Source organism: Gallus gallus, chromosome 6, assembly GCF_016699485.2.
Source record: "Gallus gallus isolate bGalGal1 chromosome 6, bGalGal1.mat.broiler.GRCg7b, whole genome shotgun sequence".
Taxonomy (NCBI): domain Eukaryota; kingdom Metazoa; phylum Chordata; class Aves; order Galliformes; family Phasianidae; genus Gallus; species Gallus gallus.
The window spans coordinates 31108883-31125647 of record NC_052537.1 but is presented as its reverse complement, the minus strand read 5'-3'; the positions used below and the strand labels follow the sequence as shown (position 1 = coordinate 31125647).

At 37.5% G+C, this 16765-nt stretch overlaps 1 protein-coding gene across 2 annotated transcripts in view; it reads right to left on the bottom strand.

The window, feature by feature from the left end:
• Positions 1-16765, bottom strand: part of INPP5F (inositol polyphosphate-5-phosphatase F) — a 45669-nt gene that overhangs the window by 20850 nt on the left and 8054 nt on the right. For both annotated transcript variants that reach the window (XM_015288905.3, XM_421792.6), the window contains exons 2-7: positions 9690-9770; positions 3344-3480; positions 2467-2595; positions 1553-1720; positions 1344-1400; positions 205-403 (exon numbers count right to left, since the gene is read on the bottom strand). In XM_015288905.3, coding sequence (XP_015144391.2) covers positions 205-403; positions 1344-1400; positions 1553-1720; positions 2467-2595; positions 3344-3480; positions 9690-9770 — 771 coding nt within the window. The remainder of the gene's footprint in view (positions 1-204; positions 404-1343; positions 1401-1552; positions 1721-2466; positions 2596-3343; positions 3481-9689; positions 9771-16765) is intronic.

The window sequence follows — 16765 nt, the reverse complement described above, 5'->3', positions numbered from 1 at the left end:
AAAAAGAAAGGAAGTCCAGGCAAAACTAATGAAGAATGGTAAGAGTTTCTCTTGTAAGTTTCAAATTTAAGCACTCTTTATCAAGATGGAAACTCTTCTCAGAACCATCACTCTCAAGGATACATTTGATGCACAAGAGGAGACTTCTGAAGCTTAGTTGTAGTAACTGATCTCCTATAAGTAGAGATGGGTACATTTCTTTACCAGCTCTGTGCCGACTCCGTCGTGAAATAAGCACCACGAGGAACGTTGGATGAATGTCATCTACACAAGTTGATTCCTGAGGCGGCGTTTCAGGACTGCTCTTCTCATCATCAGAAGATTCACTATAGTTGACTACTAGTTCTTCAATTTGCACAAATCCTTGTATGATGGGCATAATCCAGAAGTCCACTTCGGTATTCTGAATGTTACAAAAAAAACCATTACATTCCTGTTGGTTCTACATTGTCATCCCCATTATTTCTCCCATTTCTCATTTATAAACTGCTGTTTCACATTGCCTTCAAGTTTTAAAGTAGCTTTTGTCATACCCTTGTCTTATTTCTGTAAAAGTTATCAGCATTTTTCCCTGTTAGTTGGAGGGCTTTTAATTTAGGAATAAAATAAAGAAAGCAACTTTTTTTTCCCTCTTGCAGAAATGAAACAAGATAGAACAAGGCAAAGCAGAAATTTATTAACAAAGACAGATACAAGACATACAGTAAAGTGTCTGCTATCATCTTTAAAATAACCTATTACTTGGCCTAACCTCAAATGTACATAATAGTTACAGTTCACTAATTTATCTAGGAGATCACACGCTGAAGAAGAAATAAGTAGTTACTGTATGCCTCTTCGATTCTGTTCATTAGTCAGGAAGCCTCAGTAGCTTTATCTACTCTGAAAAGAAGTTCAGAATAACTTGTTCCACACTACTCTTATGCTGATCAGCTATTCTGTTCAAGGACAAAAGCAGTATTCTCCACTTCAGAAGTGAAAAATCATTCTGTCATTTAAATAAGAAAAACTTTAGAATAGATCTGAAGTTTACATCCACAAATCAGCACAAACTGGCATTTCACAGGTTATTCTGCATTGCTTTATTAAAATAAGCCATCTAAGGTAAGTTTTTTTTGTTAACTAGCTGTGAACACAGGCTAACTGAAAGTTTGGCTGGGGGAAGAAGGGAGCATCAGCTGCCTAGTAAGTCAGTTGCAGAAGGTGCAGCCCTGATCATGACCTGTCAAGGCATGTTTTTAAGTTAACTTCTATGTGGCCTTAAATAAACATTGCAACTTTCTTTTAAAATTCTTTTTAAAAGTAGTACTCATAAAACACAGCTTTTGTTAGAAATAACTCACATCAGTGATGATAAGATCTTCGATCATGTGTTTGTTCCAAAAGAATCTGTCATCAACCTGTGTAAAAAAAGAGCATTCTCATGCATTGAATCCAGTAACAGGGCAAGATCTTCAGTTACTGTAGACTATGCTACCAGAGGGTGCGATGAGTCAAGTTTTGATCAGCAATTTTTCCATAATGTGTGCAGTTCATGATGTAGAACACTTACTTTTCGCCAGAGTGGCAAGTCGGTTTTCTCACATGCACTCTGCCTCTGCACAGAATTTGTTAGATCATAGGTAAGGCTGTAGTAAAAAGAATCTGAATCCATGAACATTTTGAATAGTTCCTCCAATAACCTCTTCTCCAACCTCTCTTTCTCTTTGCTTTCTTTAATCTGAAAGGAAAGTAATGGCTTTATGTCTTACCCAAAAAAAGATTCTAGCCACATTTGCAAGATACCATTTCTAACTTGTAAAACGTTTTCTCATTGACAAATGAGGATCTTAAAACTCCTAGCAGAGATTAGCACAAGTATAGGAATCTTCAGAAATATGCATCACAGAAATACTTCCTTATCAAGGACATCTAGAGCAATCGGGCTCAGAAATACTGAGTTGACATTCAAGCAACCATTTCTCACCTGAAGAGTTTCTAAGCTAAACTACTGATTGCATCTACCTGTTCTAATCTTAATATTCTTTAGATTTTTCAAATCCAAACCACAGTGACAGAAGTGTCTATAGTTTGTTGGGTCTTTTTTTTTTTTTTCTTTAAGGTAGTATGAGGTTCTCTGAGAAACTGTGTGCCAAAGTTTGTCCAGCTCTATGATAGTAGATATTCATGCAGAGCAACTTGCAGTTTAGAAACCCACTAGAAATATCATTTTACCAAGACTTGTTTCATTAGGAAATGCTCAGCAATTACATACGTAAAAAATATAAAATTAAAAGAGCAACAGTGAAGTAATAAAAAATGAAGTCAAACTTAAGACGAGGCAGGTATACATTCTAGTCCTACTGGTTCTCTTTCCAGGTCTTATTACTACTTACTACTTGATTACCCATCCATCATAATCTCTTAGTTACCAAATAAACATTTTGGAAGGAAAAAATAAAAATAAAAATCAGTAAAAAGCCTTACCTTCTTTTTATTTGGAGCAGATACATTTGATTTAATTTGTGTAAGAGTCTTCAGCAGAAATTTTGAGTCATCTGGGGACTGTGTAATCTTCTCTGGCTTGTTTATTCCAAAATGGTGTTTCTTACAAAGCTACATAATAATAATATTGAATTAAAATCAATGTATAAATACTCTCAGTAAAATCCAAGGAAATTTTAATTAAAGTCTACAAAGTCCACAGACTTGGGGAAGAAGCTCTGTAACACAGGAGGAATGTACAGATTCCCACCTATAGCATAATTCTCTTCCTCCTTTTTAAAAAGCTGTTTTCCCCTGTGATTGTTTATCTGCTTCCGTTCAACATGGGCTGAGTATCCAGACTCACCTCAACTTATTGCCAAACCTTTTAAGTGAATTACTATTATTCACTTGAATGCTCTTCCTTTAACCATTCACTTTTTGAAACAAACATACACAACGCTTAAAGCAAGGGTTTCCCTTGAGGCCAAGTTATGGAATTAATATGCCAGAGCAAGATGGAAACAAGAACATCCATGAAAAAGTATATGCTCTCCTGATTCAGAAAAGAAAAACAAAACATCTTTTCCTTGCAAAAGGCATACACATGAAGTCCTATGGATATTCAGATGATCTCAGGAGTAACTGAGTTGAAGGTACTCTGGAGTGGGCACTGCAAATTTGAATGTTCACACAGGTTTCTACATACAAATCCATCTAGTGGATGCACACAGTCAGTGTGCATCACTGTACAGTAGGCTTTACTGAAAATCCTGCCATCTTCACTCTTAAGAGGTGGTCAGAAGAATGTGTTTGATGTGTTTGGTTTTTTTTAAAGAGAAAAAAAAGGAAAGTCATAGTTTATTGAAGATATTCATACCTCCAATTCCAGATCCTGAGGTTCTGTTTCGGAAAGTGGAATCACTGCAACCTTTGTTATTTTGTATACCTCGTGATCTCCTGGAAGTTTGCCAATCAATGCTTTTTGACGAATTAAAAGTAGCCACCATGGTAAATCTGGAGAAAGATTAGTAACTGTTTACAGTAAAGTCATTTACTTCAACTAATCTGCCAAATTTTTCCTCACAGTGTAAAACCCCCTGCCAGGAGTTATTTGACCAGAAGAATCCAGTGAATGATGATTTGCTGCTGCCACATTTTGCTACTACACATAACAAGAACAAATCATCACCTGGAAAAGATTATTTATTCTAACAAAGAGGTAGTACTTGCTATCAGTGAAACAGAGAGAATTTTTCCATACACATCTATCAAAGGTAAAATTACCTCTAAGATGATGGGCATTCCCAACATCCCAAGTGGCAGCACAACTTGAAATGAACAGTTGGATCTTACCAGGTAGCAAGCTATGGTTTTCCCTTCATACCTCCTCTTGTGCAGAAAAACAGAAGACAGACTACTTCTCCCACCTGAGTTTAGGTGGAAAGGTCCTATAGAAGCATTAAAAGCTTGCTGCCATAGACCAATATGCTTCCACAATTGACAGTTCATAGTATAATGCTTTGAAAAATATCTATATCCTATATAATATATATATATTATATATATATACAAACAATATAGATATAATATCTAGTCTATTTGCCTTGCACAGTAAATTCTAAATCCATTTTAAGCCTTTGAGTTCTTTAGAAAAACCAAAAAAAAAACCCATGAAAATGCATTGAAGTTACAGCAAACTCAGAGTTCTCAATGTACTTTCAGCTTAGAATCAAAGCTTAAAAAGTTAAAAGCATCTTTCCAATAACAGCAATTCAATCTTTAAGGTTTCTGCCCAAAGCAGATGATGTGTTTCAGCAACAGCTTGTTCATCTGAAGAAAATAATCATTGCAAACACACTACTGTGCATTATGACAACCCACTGTTTCAATTGTGCATCACTACCTTTGGAATAATATCAGTCTGTAATACAAGGAGCACTGTGCTTTTATAAATTACACTTTCCCAAAAGTACAAATGTGCTGTGACAACCAGGGAAAGAGGATATGAAGTCATGCACTGATTGTTCAGTTATGCCAACTTCCAAGAGCATTTCTGCACTACTTCCTGAATACAATCAAAACCATAACCTCTGGAGGATCACAGAGCTGGTTCAGGTTGGAAGGGAACTCAGGATGTCATCCTGCTCAAATAGGGGAAGCTATGAGGTTAGACCACATTTTTCCACACTGTCATATAAGCACAGCCTCCTAAAAAAATGAGTTAACTGCAGTATTGATGGTCAATGGATAAAAGGTAAGGACATGAGAATGAGAGTAGACACCAGCAAGAAAGTTATCCTTACTGACAGCAGGTGCTGAAAAAGCTGTTTAGCACACGTACAAGCAACATGACTGACAGCAATCACCCCTGCCTCCTGCTTGGCACCTCATAGCCATGGGATAAGGTGAAAGTCATAAATATAAGTTTATTATACTTTTATCTGTAAAGTAGCACTAGGTTTTCTAGATTGTTTTCTAGTAGGCAGAACAATCAGGTTTCTGCAAATCCATTTCCATCCAATCTTAACACGGCGTAGAAAACACAGCAGCCAGACATTCTCACTGAACACTATACTCTCATTTATTCCCCACCATGGAAGTTTAACCACACAATTCAAACATATTAAGAGATCAGCGTGTCAACAAGCAAAACAGATTTTTAAAGAAGGGATACCATCTAAATCTCAAGCAAAATAATCAGAATGACAGCATTACAAAAAAAAAACAAAAAAAACAGAAAGAAAGAGGTATGCTGCCTTAATAGCAGCAAGCAAGAACTCAACACAGCCAAGTGAGTTCTGTTACCTTTGAGTGCATTTTTTAAAAAGGACATGGTTTTCCTGGCATTCATTTCAAAACTCCATTTGTATTACAGCCACAGCATGTTAAAAAAAAAAAAAGAAAAACACAACTGGAGTTCCCTGGTAGGCCAAAAGAAAATACTCAAGAACCAAGGTATGCAGATAAAAAATGCCCCCATATAAAAGCTTCAGCAACAACTACAGAAGCTCAGTGTAATTGCCAATTATACTTACAGATAAAAGTAATGCTTCTACAGTTTAAAAAGGTAGTTCTGTAGAACTTTTTAATTAAGAAGACTACTTATTATCTGCCCCATGTCAGACACACCATACATACAGAAGAATGCTACAGCTACATGTCCTTCCATAAGCTGCATGTGTTAGGTCATCCACCAAGACCCCATGGTTTGTTTTTGTTGTTTTTCTTTTTAAAACTATATCACGAACTATGGCAGAGCTGGCAGCAACAACTGCTGTAAAGCACTGTATCTAAAATAGGCTATCCCCTCTCATTCCTCACTGAAAGAGGAATTTAGCTCTCCTTTTGCTTTACCGCCAGCACACCACTGCTGTTTAACTTAGTTTCAAATGTTTCCCAAACAGCCTAGCATTTAGTTTCCTCAAGTGCCTTTTGGCAGTAATTAGTCTTAAACTGTGCATAAATTTACTACAGATGACACTTCTTGCAAGTATTTTGATTCTAACAAAAAAATACTATGGCATCGCTTTCTGTTTGCTAGTTGAAGAAGATTAGATGAAAGCCAAGAAAATGTTATAAGTTGTTGATTAGATTAAGTTAGAGTCAGCAGCAGTTGCACTTCACTGAAGATATTACAGATGCTGAACCACAGGTCTCAGTGACATGGCAACAAAAGAGCTTTCCTTTCCTGGGGATAGGAAGGGAAGTATTTCACTTCCTTTTTGCTTACAGAGTCTAAGGAAACTTGACAGTAACGTTTTACTCAGGTCTTAATCAATCCACATAAGAAAAACAAACTGATAAGGGTGCATACATTAAACTGCATTTTAACTACAAGATAGAGAAATGTGTGATTGCAATGTGGAATTCAGTGGAATTTGGCAGGCACTAAGAAGTCCAGCACTGGTTATAGTTCAATATATGCCCTTAATTCTGAGCACATTCTAATCAATGTTTGATTAACTAGTCTCTAATCAGAACTGATTAGAACTTTTACATGGAAACTTTCACCACTAAAAAAAAAAAAGAAAAAAGAGAAAAGAAATACACCTGGATTAGCATACAATAGTACCACTAGTAACTTCAGTGGTCAGAAGCCAAAGTTATACTAACAAAGTGAAGGAAATCAAAATTGCTAAAGCAGATCAGTGAATCTCAAACTAAGAATTTGATTCCAGGCTACCATTATCACTTCAGTGGTGGAAGTATCTATCTTTCACTACTATCAGAAAATACATTCTAGTCATGTATTGGAATTTCTGCTAAAGGAATTTGAATGGTTATATTTTGTACATACATACATATACATACATTAATTGGACGACAAAATATTAATATTCTGTAATTGATAGCATGTTTATGCAATAAATGTTCTTCTTAAATAGAGGCAAGCACATGCACATACTGTTCAAATGATGTATACTGCGACAGTGTGCAATGTTACATTTCACACATTATCTTCATGATATACCCTGAATTCCTTCCCATTTGTATTCTTACTTTCAATCCATATTTTCTCATCTTGGGATACACCAACAAAGGGTAAGAGACCACATCCCAGAATTCAGATTTTCCTTCAGGTTTTTTTCCCTAAAAAAGCATCTTGCTGTTTAAGAAACTTCAGTACTGAGGAAGAAGCAAAATATAGCTTAAGTAGATTTTATCTTAAATGAGTACACAGTTACTTCCAGATGTACAATTGATTCTCTCAAGTAAAAAAAAATCCTTCAAAGAATTAAAAAGGACAACCACGCAATATTGGCTGGTTTCTCACAAGATTGCTTCCCTGCCAAGAAAGCTTTCCTGCAAATTCTCCTGTGCTAGGCCAGCAATAAAGGCAGAAAGATTTAGAGTAAATTAAATCCCATCCCTAGTTACAGCAATTTGGCAGTTTCCAATGCTAAATTAAGAACATCCCTGTAGTCAGTTTCAGGTTATTTCAAGGTCATTTTAGGACTACTCCAGCATTCTCACTTTAAGTAGATCTTTCAAAAACATGTAAGGATCTATGTCCAAGACCAAGTGGGATTGTTGTTTGGGCTTCCTGACAGATTAATAGCATATAGGTAGCAACTTTAATTCTTAAGAAAGTATTTAAAGTTTACAGTATTAGTCAATAAGATGCTGAGCAGGACAATCCCATAAAGGGATCTAATTATCCAGGAGTTCAAAGTAAGTTTTCTGATCTTTCTTGTGCAGGTGGAGGAGATAGAGAAAGGAAAAAGGGAAGAAATCAGAGCAACAAGTCCTCCTGATCCTGCTGACACAAATGAGGTTTGGAAGAAAAGCATTTCATCCAGCTTGCCCTCCCCAATACTCCTACCAAGTATGGAGATAATGGTCCAGCACTTAAATATTTATACAATTCTTACTGATAAAGTTTCCAAGTGACAAAGATTGATACACGAATTAGTAATGAAGACAGTTACTGTTACAGTGTTAGATGACTCAGCTGGAGAACTCCATAGAACTATACCTGAACACAGTCAAGTGACAGTTCATTGACAATAACTGGTTTAAAAAGACCTACTTAGGCCATTTCAGTCAGCTCTTTTACTTTGACTGCACCCCAATAAGGACTCCCTCTCTTACTGTCTGTCCACAAGGCAGCTGCATTATTAAACACCACAACGTGCACAAGTCTATAAGCACTTTATGTGTTATTTTAAAAAAGGCAAAGAAGAAACAAAATGCTAGCACTTGCCTAAGCAGCAACTGGATGGAGTACCTGGATGAGCATAATCGATACGATTGCTATAAAAAAATATATGGAAAGAAGACCAGATATCAGGCTTATTACCTGATAAACTTAATTTACCTGACAACAGCAAGCTGGCACTTTAACAAATGTCACATGCTGGGGACAGTTTCAATGCAGCTTTCATAAGCAGAAGTGCCTCACAGTAAGCATACATGCAAGAATATTCAGTTGCCATGATACAGGAGAACTTTCGGAAAGCATGTATCAAGGTCTCTCCCTTGAAAGGCTTTTATGTGAGAATCCCTAAAGAGAAGGGGGAAGGCCTTTGTGTACAAGAATACTTTATTAACAAACACAAACATGCCAAAAGCAAGCATAAAGCATTTTCCCGCAGCAGAAAAAAATGGTTATTACTGGAGTTCAGCAATCATTCATCCATTTATTATGGACAGCACACACTGAACAGCACAGGCTGCCTGGATGAGAATAGAGTGTCAGAGAAAGGCAGAGTCTGAACCACCACGTATCATCAGATCAGAAAGAACTGCTGAACAGATCTGCAGAAGGAGGACAGAAAAATATCAGGTGAAATTCAAAGAAGATCAAGCAATGCTAGTAGTAAGAAGAAATGGCCAAAAGCTTTATGAAAAAAGAGATAGGCTCTGAACTGTTTTCTCAGAAGTGAGACCTAGCAGTTATAGTAGCTATGGAACCAGCCACTTCCCAGAACTAAATCCATCATACCCTCGCAGCCCGTTTTCTTTCTTCCTCTATTGCTAGCATGCCACTGCTATCTTGACTCAGCTGTTCCTGTGTGACAAACATCTGATCCATTTCAGCACTTAATCCATCCTGGTATCCTGGAACACTCTTGAAACTTTACCTGTATTGATGATCTATTCAAGAATGACATCAGATGAATGGTCTAAGCATTTGCATAAAGGACAGCACATAGTAAATGAAGTAGAGTTTATGGCTAGCTTCTCTATCTGACGGTAAGTAGATATCCAGAGCTCCACTGGTAAAAGATCCTTTCTAGTTAACACTGGTTTACAAAATCAAAAACAACAAGTTCCCAAATGTTTATTTTACTTTTACTTAGCACTGTTCCAAAGTAGGAACCACTCTTAATGCACTTAGTTGACCAAAATCGTATTTCCAGAAAAAATAAAAATCTACCATTCATTAAAAAAAATGCTTTGCAGCATCATTAAGAAAAGCGTGCAAAAATTAAATGAGCATCTCGCAGGGAGCCTCAGCTGAAACTTCGGGTACTGACTTCTATTCTTTGTGGATGCAGTCCTCTATTTTTAGAAGACAATGAAAAAAAATACATTCACCAGAAAGAGGAATTTGCATACCACAACTAAAATGTAAACACACTGACAAGTTTGTACAGTTGGGAAGTACTACACCATTGCAGAGAATACTAAAGAACCCATTTGAGTTACATAGTTCTACTGGTAGCATCAGTGCCTTTAAACCGAATTGAATTAGCAGTATAAGATAAAATGCCACATACCTGTATGAAGCTGGACTTTACCAATGACTCCTTCTACCAGGCCCAGGCAAATGGGATTCCATGCCAAAAGAAGATCAGTAGCTGAAAATAATAATAATAATAATTCATATTTTGTAGTAAACTCAGCTGGACAACCAATCCAACACGTCATTCTTCCTGCTTTCCCCACTCAGATGATAGAAAACATATTATGACTCCTACAACAAGAGTAAGATACATAAGCTGTTCAATTTTTGCTTGTTAATAAGTAGCTATTTTAATTAACTGACCAAATGGTTCCTCCTGTTTATAGTTCTACTCCTTATCCTTGCTGGTTATTTCAGAAAAAAAAAACTAGCAGAGTGTTTTCAGCTACATAATTCAGGAGAACTAAACATCCATTCAACTGATATCCACTGGAATTCATAACTTAATTGAAACTTTACATGGTCACAGTGAAATAAAATACAGGTCATTAGGCTGCTAATGTAGCCAAGACAACCAAGCAGATGTTAACTCTCAGCCCCAGCTCTCTGTTGTATCTATCCAGATACTATTCATTTCACAACTTTTTTTTCTATTTATATATAGATACACTTTTTCTTTTGGAATAACACCTAAGTATATAAGGTTTCATGGTTTCTAAGAAACCATATTGAGAAGTGCCAATGAACCACAGGGAAAGTATAAAAGCAAAGAGGAAGGCAACGCTACCAGCTCCATCTTCTGCAAAAGGTACTCATCTCAACATTCATTCAAGCCATTGTTTGATACAAGTCAGTAAGACAGTATCAGTGTGAAAAGCATTTGATAGAAACTCTAAATAAATATCAGTATCTTGTTACCAACAGCAGTGTAATACCTGTAAAGTTCAATTACGTGGCAAAAGAAACTTCAGAATTTTAGTTTAAGTCATTAAAAACAATATCCGTGTGAGAAATCTGAGGTTTTTCTATTCCAATAGTTTGATATTAGCTCAAAGGAGGAAAAGTTTCTCCAGTTTACATGCTGGCAAGTTACACAGCTTGGATCCCAGGGTAAATATGTAAACGTTTTCAAGAGCAGACTGATATAACGTCCCAAGATAGAGAACAACCATCCACCCACACCTTACCCACAAGAACTGAGTTCCTCCTCTTAAGTCTAAAATCTGCAAACAACCAACGGTATTTCATTGTTTTTAAACACAGTTTTTCAATGCTGTATTCTCCTTGAAACTTATTCACAACTCAGACTGCTGTTCCAAGAATGCAGATTTATTCCTAGCTTTCAGTTTAACACACTTCATAGTAAAGCAGACTGCGTTAGTTTAATCACGAAATACAAGCATTTACATGAGGCACAGAAGTCAGCGTAGATCTAAACTGAACTTATTTAAAAGGAGTTTGCTGCACTGTGCTTCCACCAAGAAAAGCAGGAACTAAGTGCATAGGAAATCAAGATGTTTGCAGGAGGCAGTACAGAGCTATGGTTAGTATATGTAAACCAGGCTGTACCATTTAATGGTAGATATCTGCAAAAAAACTCCTGATTGTTCCTGTTTTACTGTGAGAGCACTAGAGACAGTTACTTGGGACGAGACACAGTGTAAGAAAAATGAATCATGCCATAATTTAAGTTCCTAAGGAGACTAAAATACATGAGCACAAGAAACCGTGCAGTAGTGTGAACAGTGATTTATGCTCAAGCCTCTCTGAAGTACTTCAAACTCATCATGTTCCTGTATACTGAATATCTTTTGCTTATACAAGACGTGTTCAAGTACCACCTGAGCTCTTCATCTCAGATTTTCAGTTCAAACAATGCACAGGAGCATCTTTGTGCTGAGTAGATATGAGCACCAACCTTACAGGAAAGAGGCACACAAGAAGCCTTCCCTGCTCTCAAGTCTTTCACCACCTTCCCCAGCTCACCAACACATCCTGTGTCTCGCCTTCACCTCAAGAATACTGTAGAGCTATATTTCAAACTTAATCTACTTTTTGCTATCTCAGACACTTGCAATTTACCTCATTCATGTGCCAACAAGCAGATAAAAAAAAAGCCATGGAGTACTGGTAGCAGTTTAAAGGATTCAAATCACTTCATATTTACCATAACTACTACAAAAATAATAAACTGCATACTATCCAAGTCTCTTAAAGTCATCTGTTTCCTGCTATGACAAGATAAATCAAGCACAGAATCATCCATTATGATCACCTAGTCCATCAGCCTGACCCAGCCATGCCCACTAACCACACTCCTCAGTACCATATATCCATGTTTCTTGTAAACCCTCAGGGATGGTGACTCCACCACCTCCCTGGGCAGCCTGTTCCAATACCTCATTACTATTTTTGAGCTGAAATTTTTCCTAATATTCAACCCATTAGTAGGAAAGCTCTCAATGGTGAGTTTGTTCTAATAATGTACAAAAATGGGGCGGAAAAAAAGTTTAAAAAGATTTAGCTGTAATTACAGGTATAAGGAAATGACAGTTTGGACTTGCCCACCAAAAGAAAGATGTAAAGAAACTGATACTGGTGGCTGTAAAACAAAAAGGGTTTAATGGAGCCTTTATCATTTTCATGGTTAACTCGGACATACACAGCCCTACATATGGCCATAGGCAATGCCTGAGACTTCTGCAGGAATGCTTCTCCCAGGTAGGGCAGAGAATGAGAACTGACTAAACTTTGACTCCTGTGTCCACTTACAGCATAGCCAAACTTCAGAAAAATAGGAGCTATTTGGAGTCATATACATCACACTAAGACCTCAAAAGGTAGCAAATACGGATCCACAAGCTGGGAAGCAATGACTCTTGAAATAAATGTGATTATCAAACTACCATCAGTGCAGACATGAAAGCCAACTGTTCCCAGGAAGCTGTGACACGGTGGGAGGAAAAGCCACATATTTAGCAACATTTGAGGAGACTGACGTGTTCCCCCCAGCATCCAGCAAAGTTTAGCTATACAGAGCTCTTATAGAAGAAATGCCTGTAGGCTATGAAAAAATATCAATGTGGAATCACACTGTTTGGTGACAGTATCACAAGATTATTATTGTTTTTTTATATAAAAAACACAACATTTCTAGAAAAAAAAGAACCTGCTAAAGGAAGGTATGTGTGACAGCACAGAAGCAAGCAGCTCAAAGTTGTCCTAAATAAATAAAACACATCTGTTTTGACATTGACTAGAATGTATTTAATAGTTAGAGCTCCATTTCCCACATGATGGTCCTGTCCGGACTCAGAGCCAACAGCCAACCATGCTGAATAAATATAACTGAAATAAGCACTGATATGAGCCTGTTGCTCTAGAGAAGTACATTCTGGTGTACCTACATAAGGTAGATGAACCAAATTATTCCGCAGTTCCCCTACCTCACCCTCCAAAAAAAAAGAATACAGGCTTTCATGTTGAGTGCAGTCCTGCTTACTCAGCTTCAGACAAAGCAGCTCTCAAGCTTATGTTTAATACTGTAAGACTGTCCAAGACTGACTGTTTGCTGTAATTTAACCTCCTGCCCAGCAGTTCTGGCAGCAGCTATTCCTTTAGCCATCACCATGAATTCTTAAAATTAAAGCAAAAGTTATGGTTATGAAAGAATTTTAAATATATAGAGCCCCCCCAAAAAGTTAAATGCAAGCCTATAAGATTAGTTTAACTATGAAATGCAGTAGAATTTAAGAGGAAATATCAGTTGGTAAATAGCGATACATGTTACAGATGATGTTCAGGTCTTTCTACAGCCAAGAAGGAAGCAGCCACACCAAAAAAAAAAAAAAAAAAAGCAAATCCTCAGATAAAGTTTCCTCTTAGCATACATAAAAGACATATGAAAATATCTGAATACTGAAGTCACACAACAGCAAGTGTGAATTTATTTTCATTTTTTAAGAAGTCTATCTATCAGTAAGCATTATCTACCATAGTGCTCTAACAAGCAAAGCACTGGGATATTCACTATACCCAAACACTATCGGAGTAGCCATCGTCCACCAAACTAAAAGTGAACTGTACAGAGAAGTCCATAACAGCAGTGAGCTAAGCCAGGTGGAACATCTTCCCCTGCTCAGGGAGTTTGTGGTGCCCTCAGTCAGCTTCAGTTTGAAGATCTGCCAGGCTTGATAAGCCTTAGCACACACACACTTAATACTTTGGGACAGAAACCTGGTACACAAATACATACCTTAAGTATAGAAGTTCCCATCCCTTCCCTTACCCCACCAAATAAATTCAAGCTATTGGGAAAAAAATTGGCTCTTTTCACTGATTAGTGTCTGAGATTAGTGATCACCAAGCATACATTTACTCTCCACGGTGACTGCATCAGCATTGTAATCACAGCACAATAGGACTTCCACCACAAACACAGAACAAAACCAGCTCTGATGTGATTATTTCCACATCAGCTCTCTGAACTTACCAGCAGTGATGCAAAGGCAAAAACATCAGATAAAGCTTCTTGAACTGTTTGTGTTTATACAAACATAATCCTGGGAAAGGCGATATAAAAGCAACTTGGAAGACTGTCAAAAGCCAAAACTGCTTTCCAGCTCTTTCCCCATTCTATGCTCAGCAGAGTCGATCCAAGGTCAGGCACAAGCTCTGACAAGGAAACAAACTGCTGCTTTGGGACAAGCCACTGCTCAGCACCGAATGACTACCGCCCAGTCTGATGGGCTTGGGGAGGCAATCAGCCTCCCTCAGGCAGGAGGCAGGAAATTAAAAAAAAAAGATTTCATTTAGAATCCCTTGGATCCAGCCCTTACCACTGAGCTGCTGTCAGGTTCCATCCATCAGGTAGCTACAACCACTTATCCTCCAATTTTGCTGGAAATCAGGGGGTATACTTCTCAAACACCGGGGAATTTCAAGGCATGGACCTCAGCTAGGAGGTGTTCTGCCAGCGTGCTCAGAATGAAAATCAAGTGGCACTGAAATTTAAGCTCAATTTATTCGTATTTATATAAACACGGAGCTCCTAGAAAACAAGCATGGACTGTATCTAGACAAACATGTAAACACATTCAGAAATTCTTTCCACAGCCTGGCAGGGCAGCAATTCTCACAGCCACTTTCAGCAGTAGATATTTTTATATGAAAAGAAAGAGATCAGCAGCAACCTATTGTAAATATTCAAAGTAAGTTTTCCAGCTCTGCTAATACAGCACCAGACATCCAAGGAGTCCATTTTATTAAAACTACTTCAGTTTTTTCCTCAGAGTTGAAGGGTTTTTCCTCCCCTTTAAGTTTTGGCTGCTTCAGATCAAAGGCAACAAGCACTACCGGACCCTCAGGGCTTTTCAAAAGAAACTATTTTCAAGTTCCAGTTCAACTTTGAGTATTGTTCTGAAATATTAGCCAGGATTAAAAGATTACAAGTTAACTGGGAAGAGTATAAAGTATTTCCTAGAAAAGAAGGGCCTCGAGTACTACTTCAGCAAGCAAACTGCAGCTAAATTCTTACTGGCAGATTCCTAAATTCATGTTTAATCTATTCTAATTGCAGAAAGTTGGAGGAGTATTAAGATATTTATTCTTACAAGTACCAACAACTAATGGTCATGAAGCGTTAGGTTTACTGACTTGCTTATTTCCCTGCTCAACCTTGAAACAAATTCTCTCTCCAACTAAAAACTCATTTAAATAATTTTTAATCTGTCATTTAGACTGCTTGCTCAGTCTGTTGTACACTTGAGCCCTCAGCCTCTTAGAACTGAAATGTTCCTCTTTAGCAGAGGAACCAAAGCACCACCACTCATCACCCCACTGTAAAAAGCCCACAGCTATAGTCTCATCTAGGATATATATTTTCTTAAATCCCAGTGAGTCTTTCCATTGCTACTCCATCTTACAGCTTTCTTAGAATAACCTGTTCATCCCCCAGCCATGAGAAGTATGCCATCCAAGCAGATATTCAATGCAAGTTTCTTCCAACATGCATGGCTCAACCATAAGAGCACAGACACCGCAGAGTACACATCCATCCAGTGTCTGTTTAAGAAAATGAAGCAGTTTAGTATCCTTGAACACATTCTTTATGCATTTCAAAACTGGACCAGGTGAACAGGAACAAATTCACATACCATTCAGGTGGGATAGTGACAGATTTAAAATGAGGGATGAAACAACACAATTTTTATCTTACTGCAACAAAACATTTTTTAAAAAAGCAGGATATTAAGCCCAAGAGAAAGTATGTCATGAAAATGAATCCTTACTACTTGTAAGGATAAAGAACATTTCTTTGGACTCTGCTGCAGCTATAAAATTCTGAGTCACCAAGCACTGCTTGGTAAACCATTAAATCATAAGGAAAAAGCATTCATTTGCCTAGAAAGCACACAATATTACAAGTAATTCCACCAGGAACTGCTAAGCTATAAGCAATAACAAACTGCCATTGTCAGCTGTTCCAATGCCATGTTCTGAGGCATACAAAGTTGATGGAAGCTGCAGTTAAACCCAGAAGTATTCCAATTGGTCATTATAAAATAATAGGGACAAATCAAAGAGGCTTTTCTAGTTGCACATCCCCCATATATTCATTACTTGATAACAAAATTATTACCAAATGGTCCATTAGTCTGCCCTAAAAAGCCATTCAGCACACACACAATCCCTATGTCAGCTCATTAAACATAATCTGAACTTCACATTCACTGAATTCAACCGGCAGTCTCCTTCCACCTTGGAAGGACTTGTTTTGTTCCTCCTTAAGTTGTTCATGAACACCAAATGTGAGCAGCATGTACCCATCCCCATTCAATCCCAGAAATGGTTTTGTCATTTGAGAATGCAGATTACCCTCCCTCCCATAAAGCAAACATCACCTCAATTCTCTCCTCACCTGAAAGGTCTCTTGACCCCTCAAAAAGACCAAGGAGGAAGCAGCTTAGAATAAGATAGCAAGCTATGCTTCAGTGGCTAAGAACCATTTACTCTTAAAGTTACTTCTAGCCAAAGACTTCTACTACTGTTCAATCCTCTTTCCTTGATTTTCTCAACCAGAATGTCTTGCTCAGAAAGCACAGTTCTGCATCAGACTATAAGCATTTCAGATAATCATACAGCTTCTAGAAAAGCTTGAATTACAGCAAA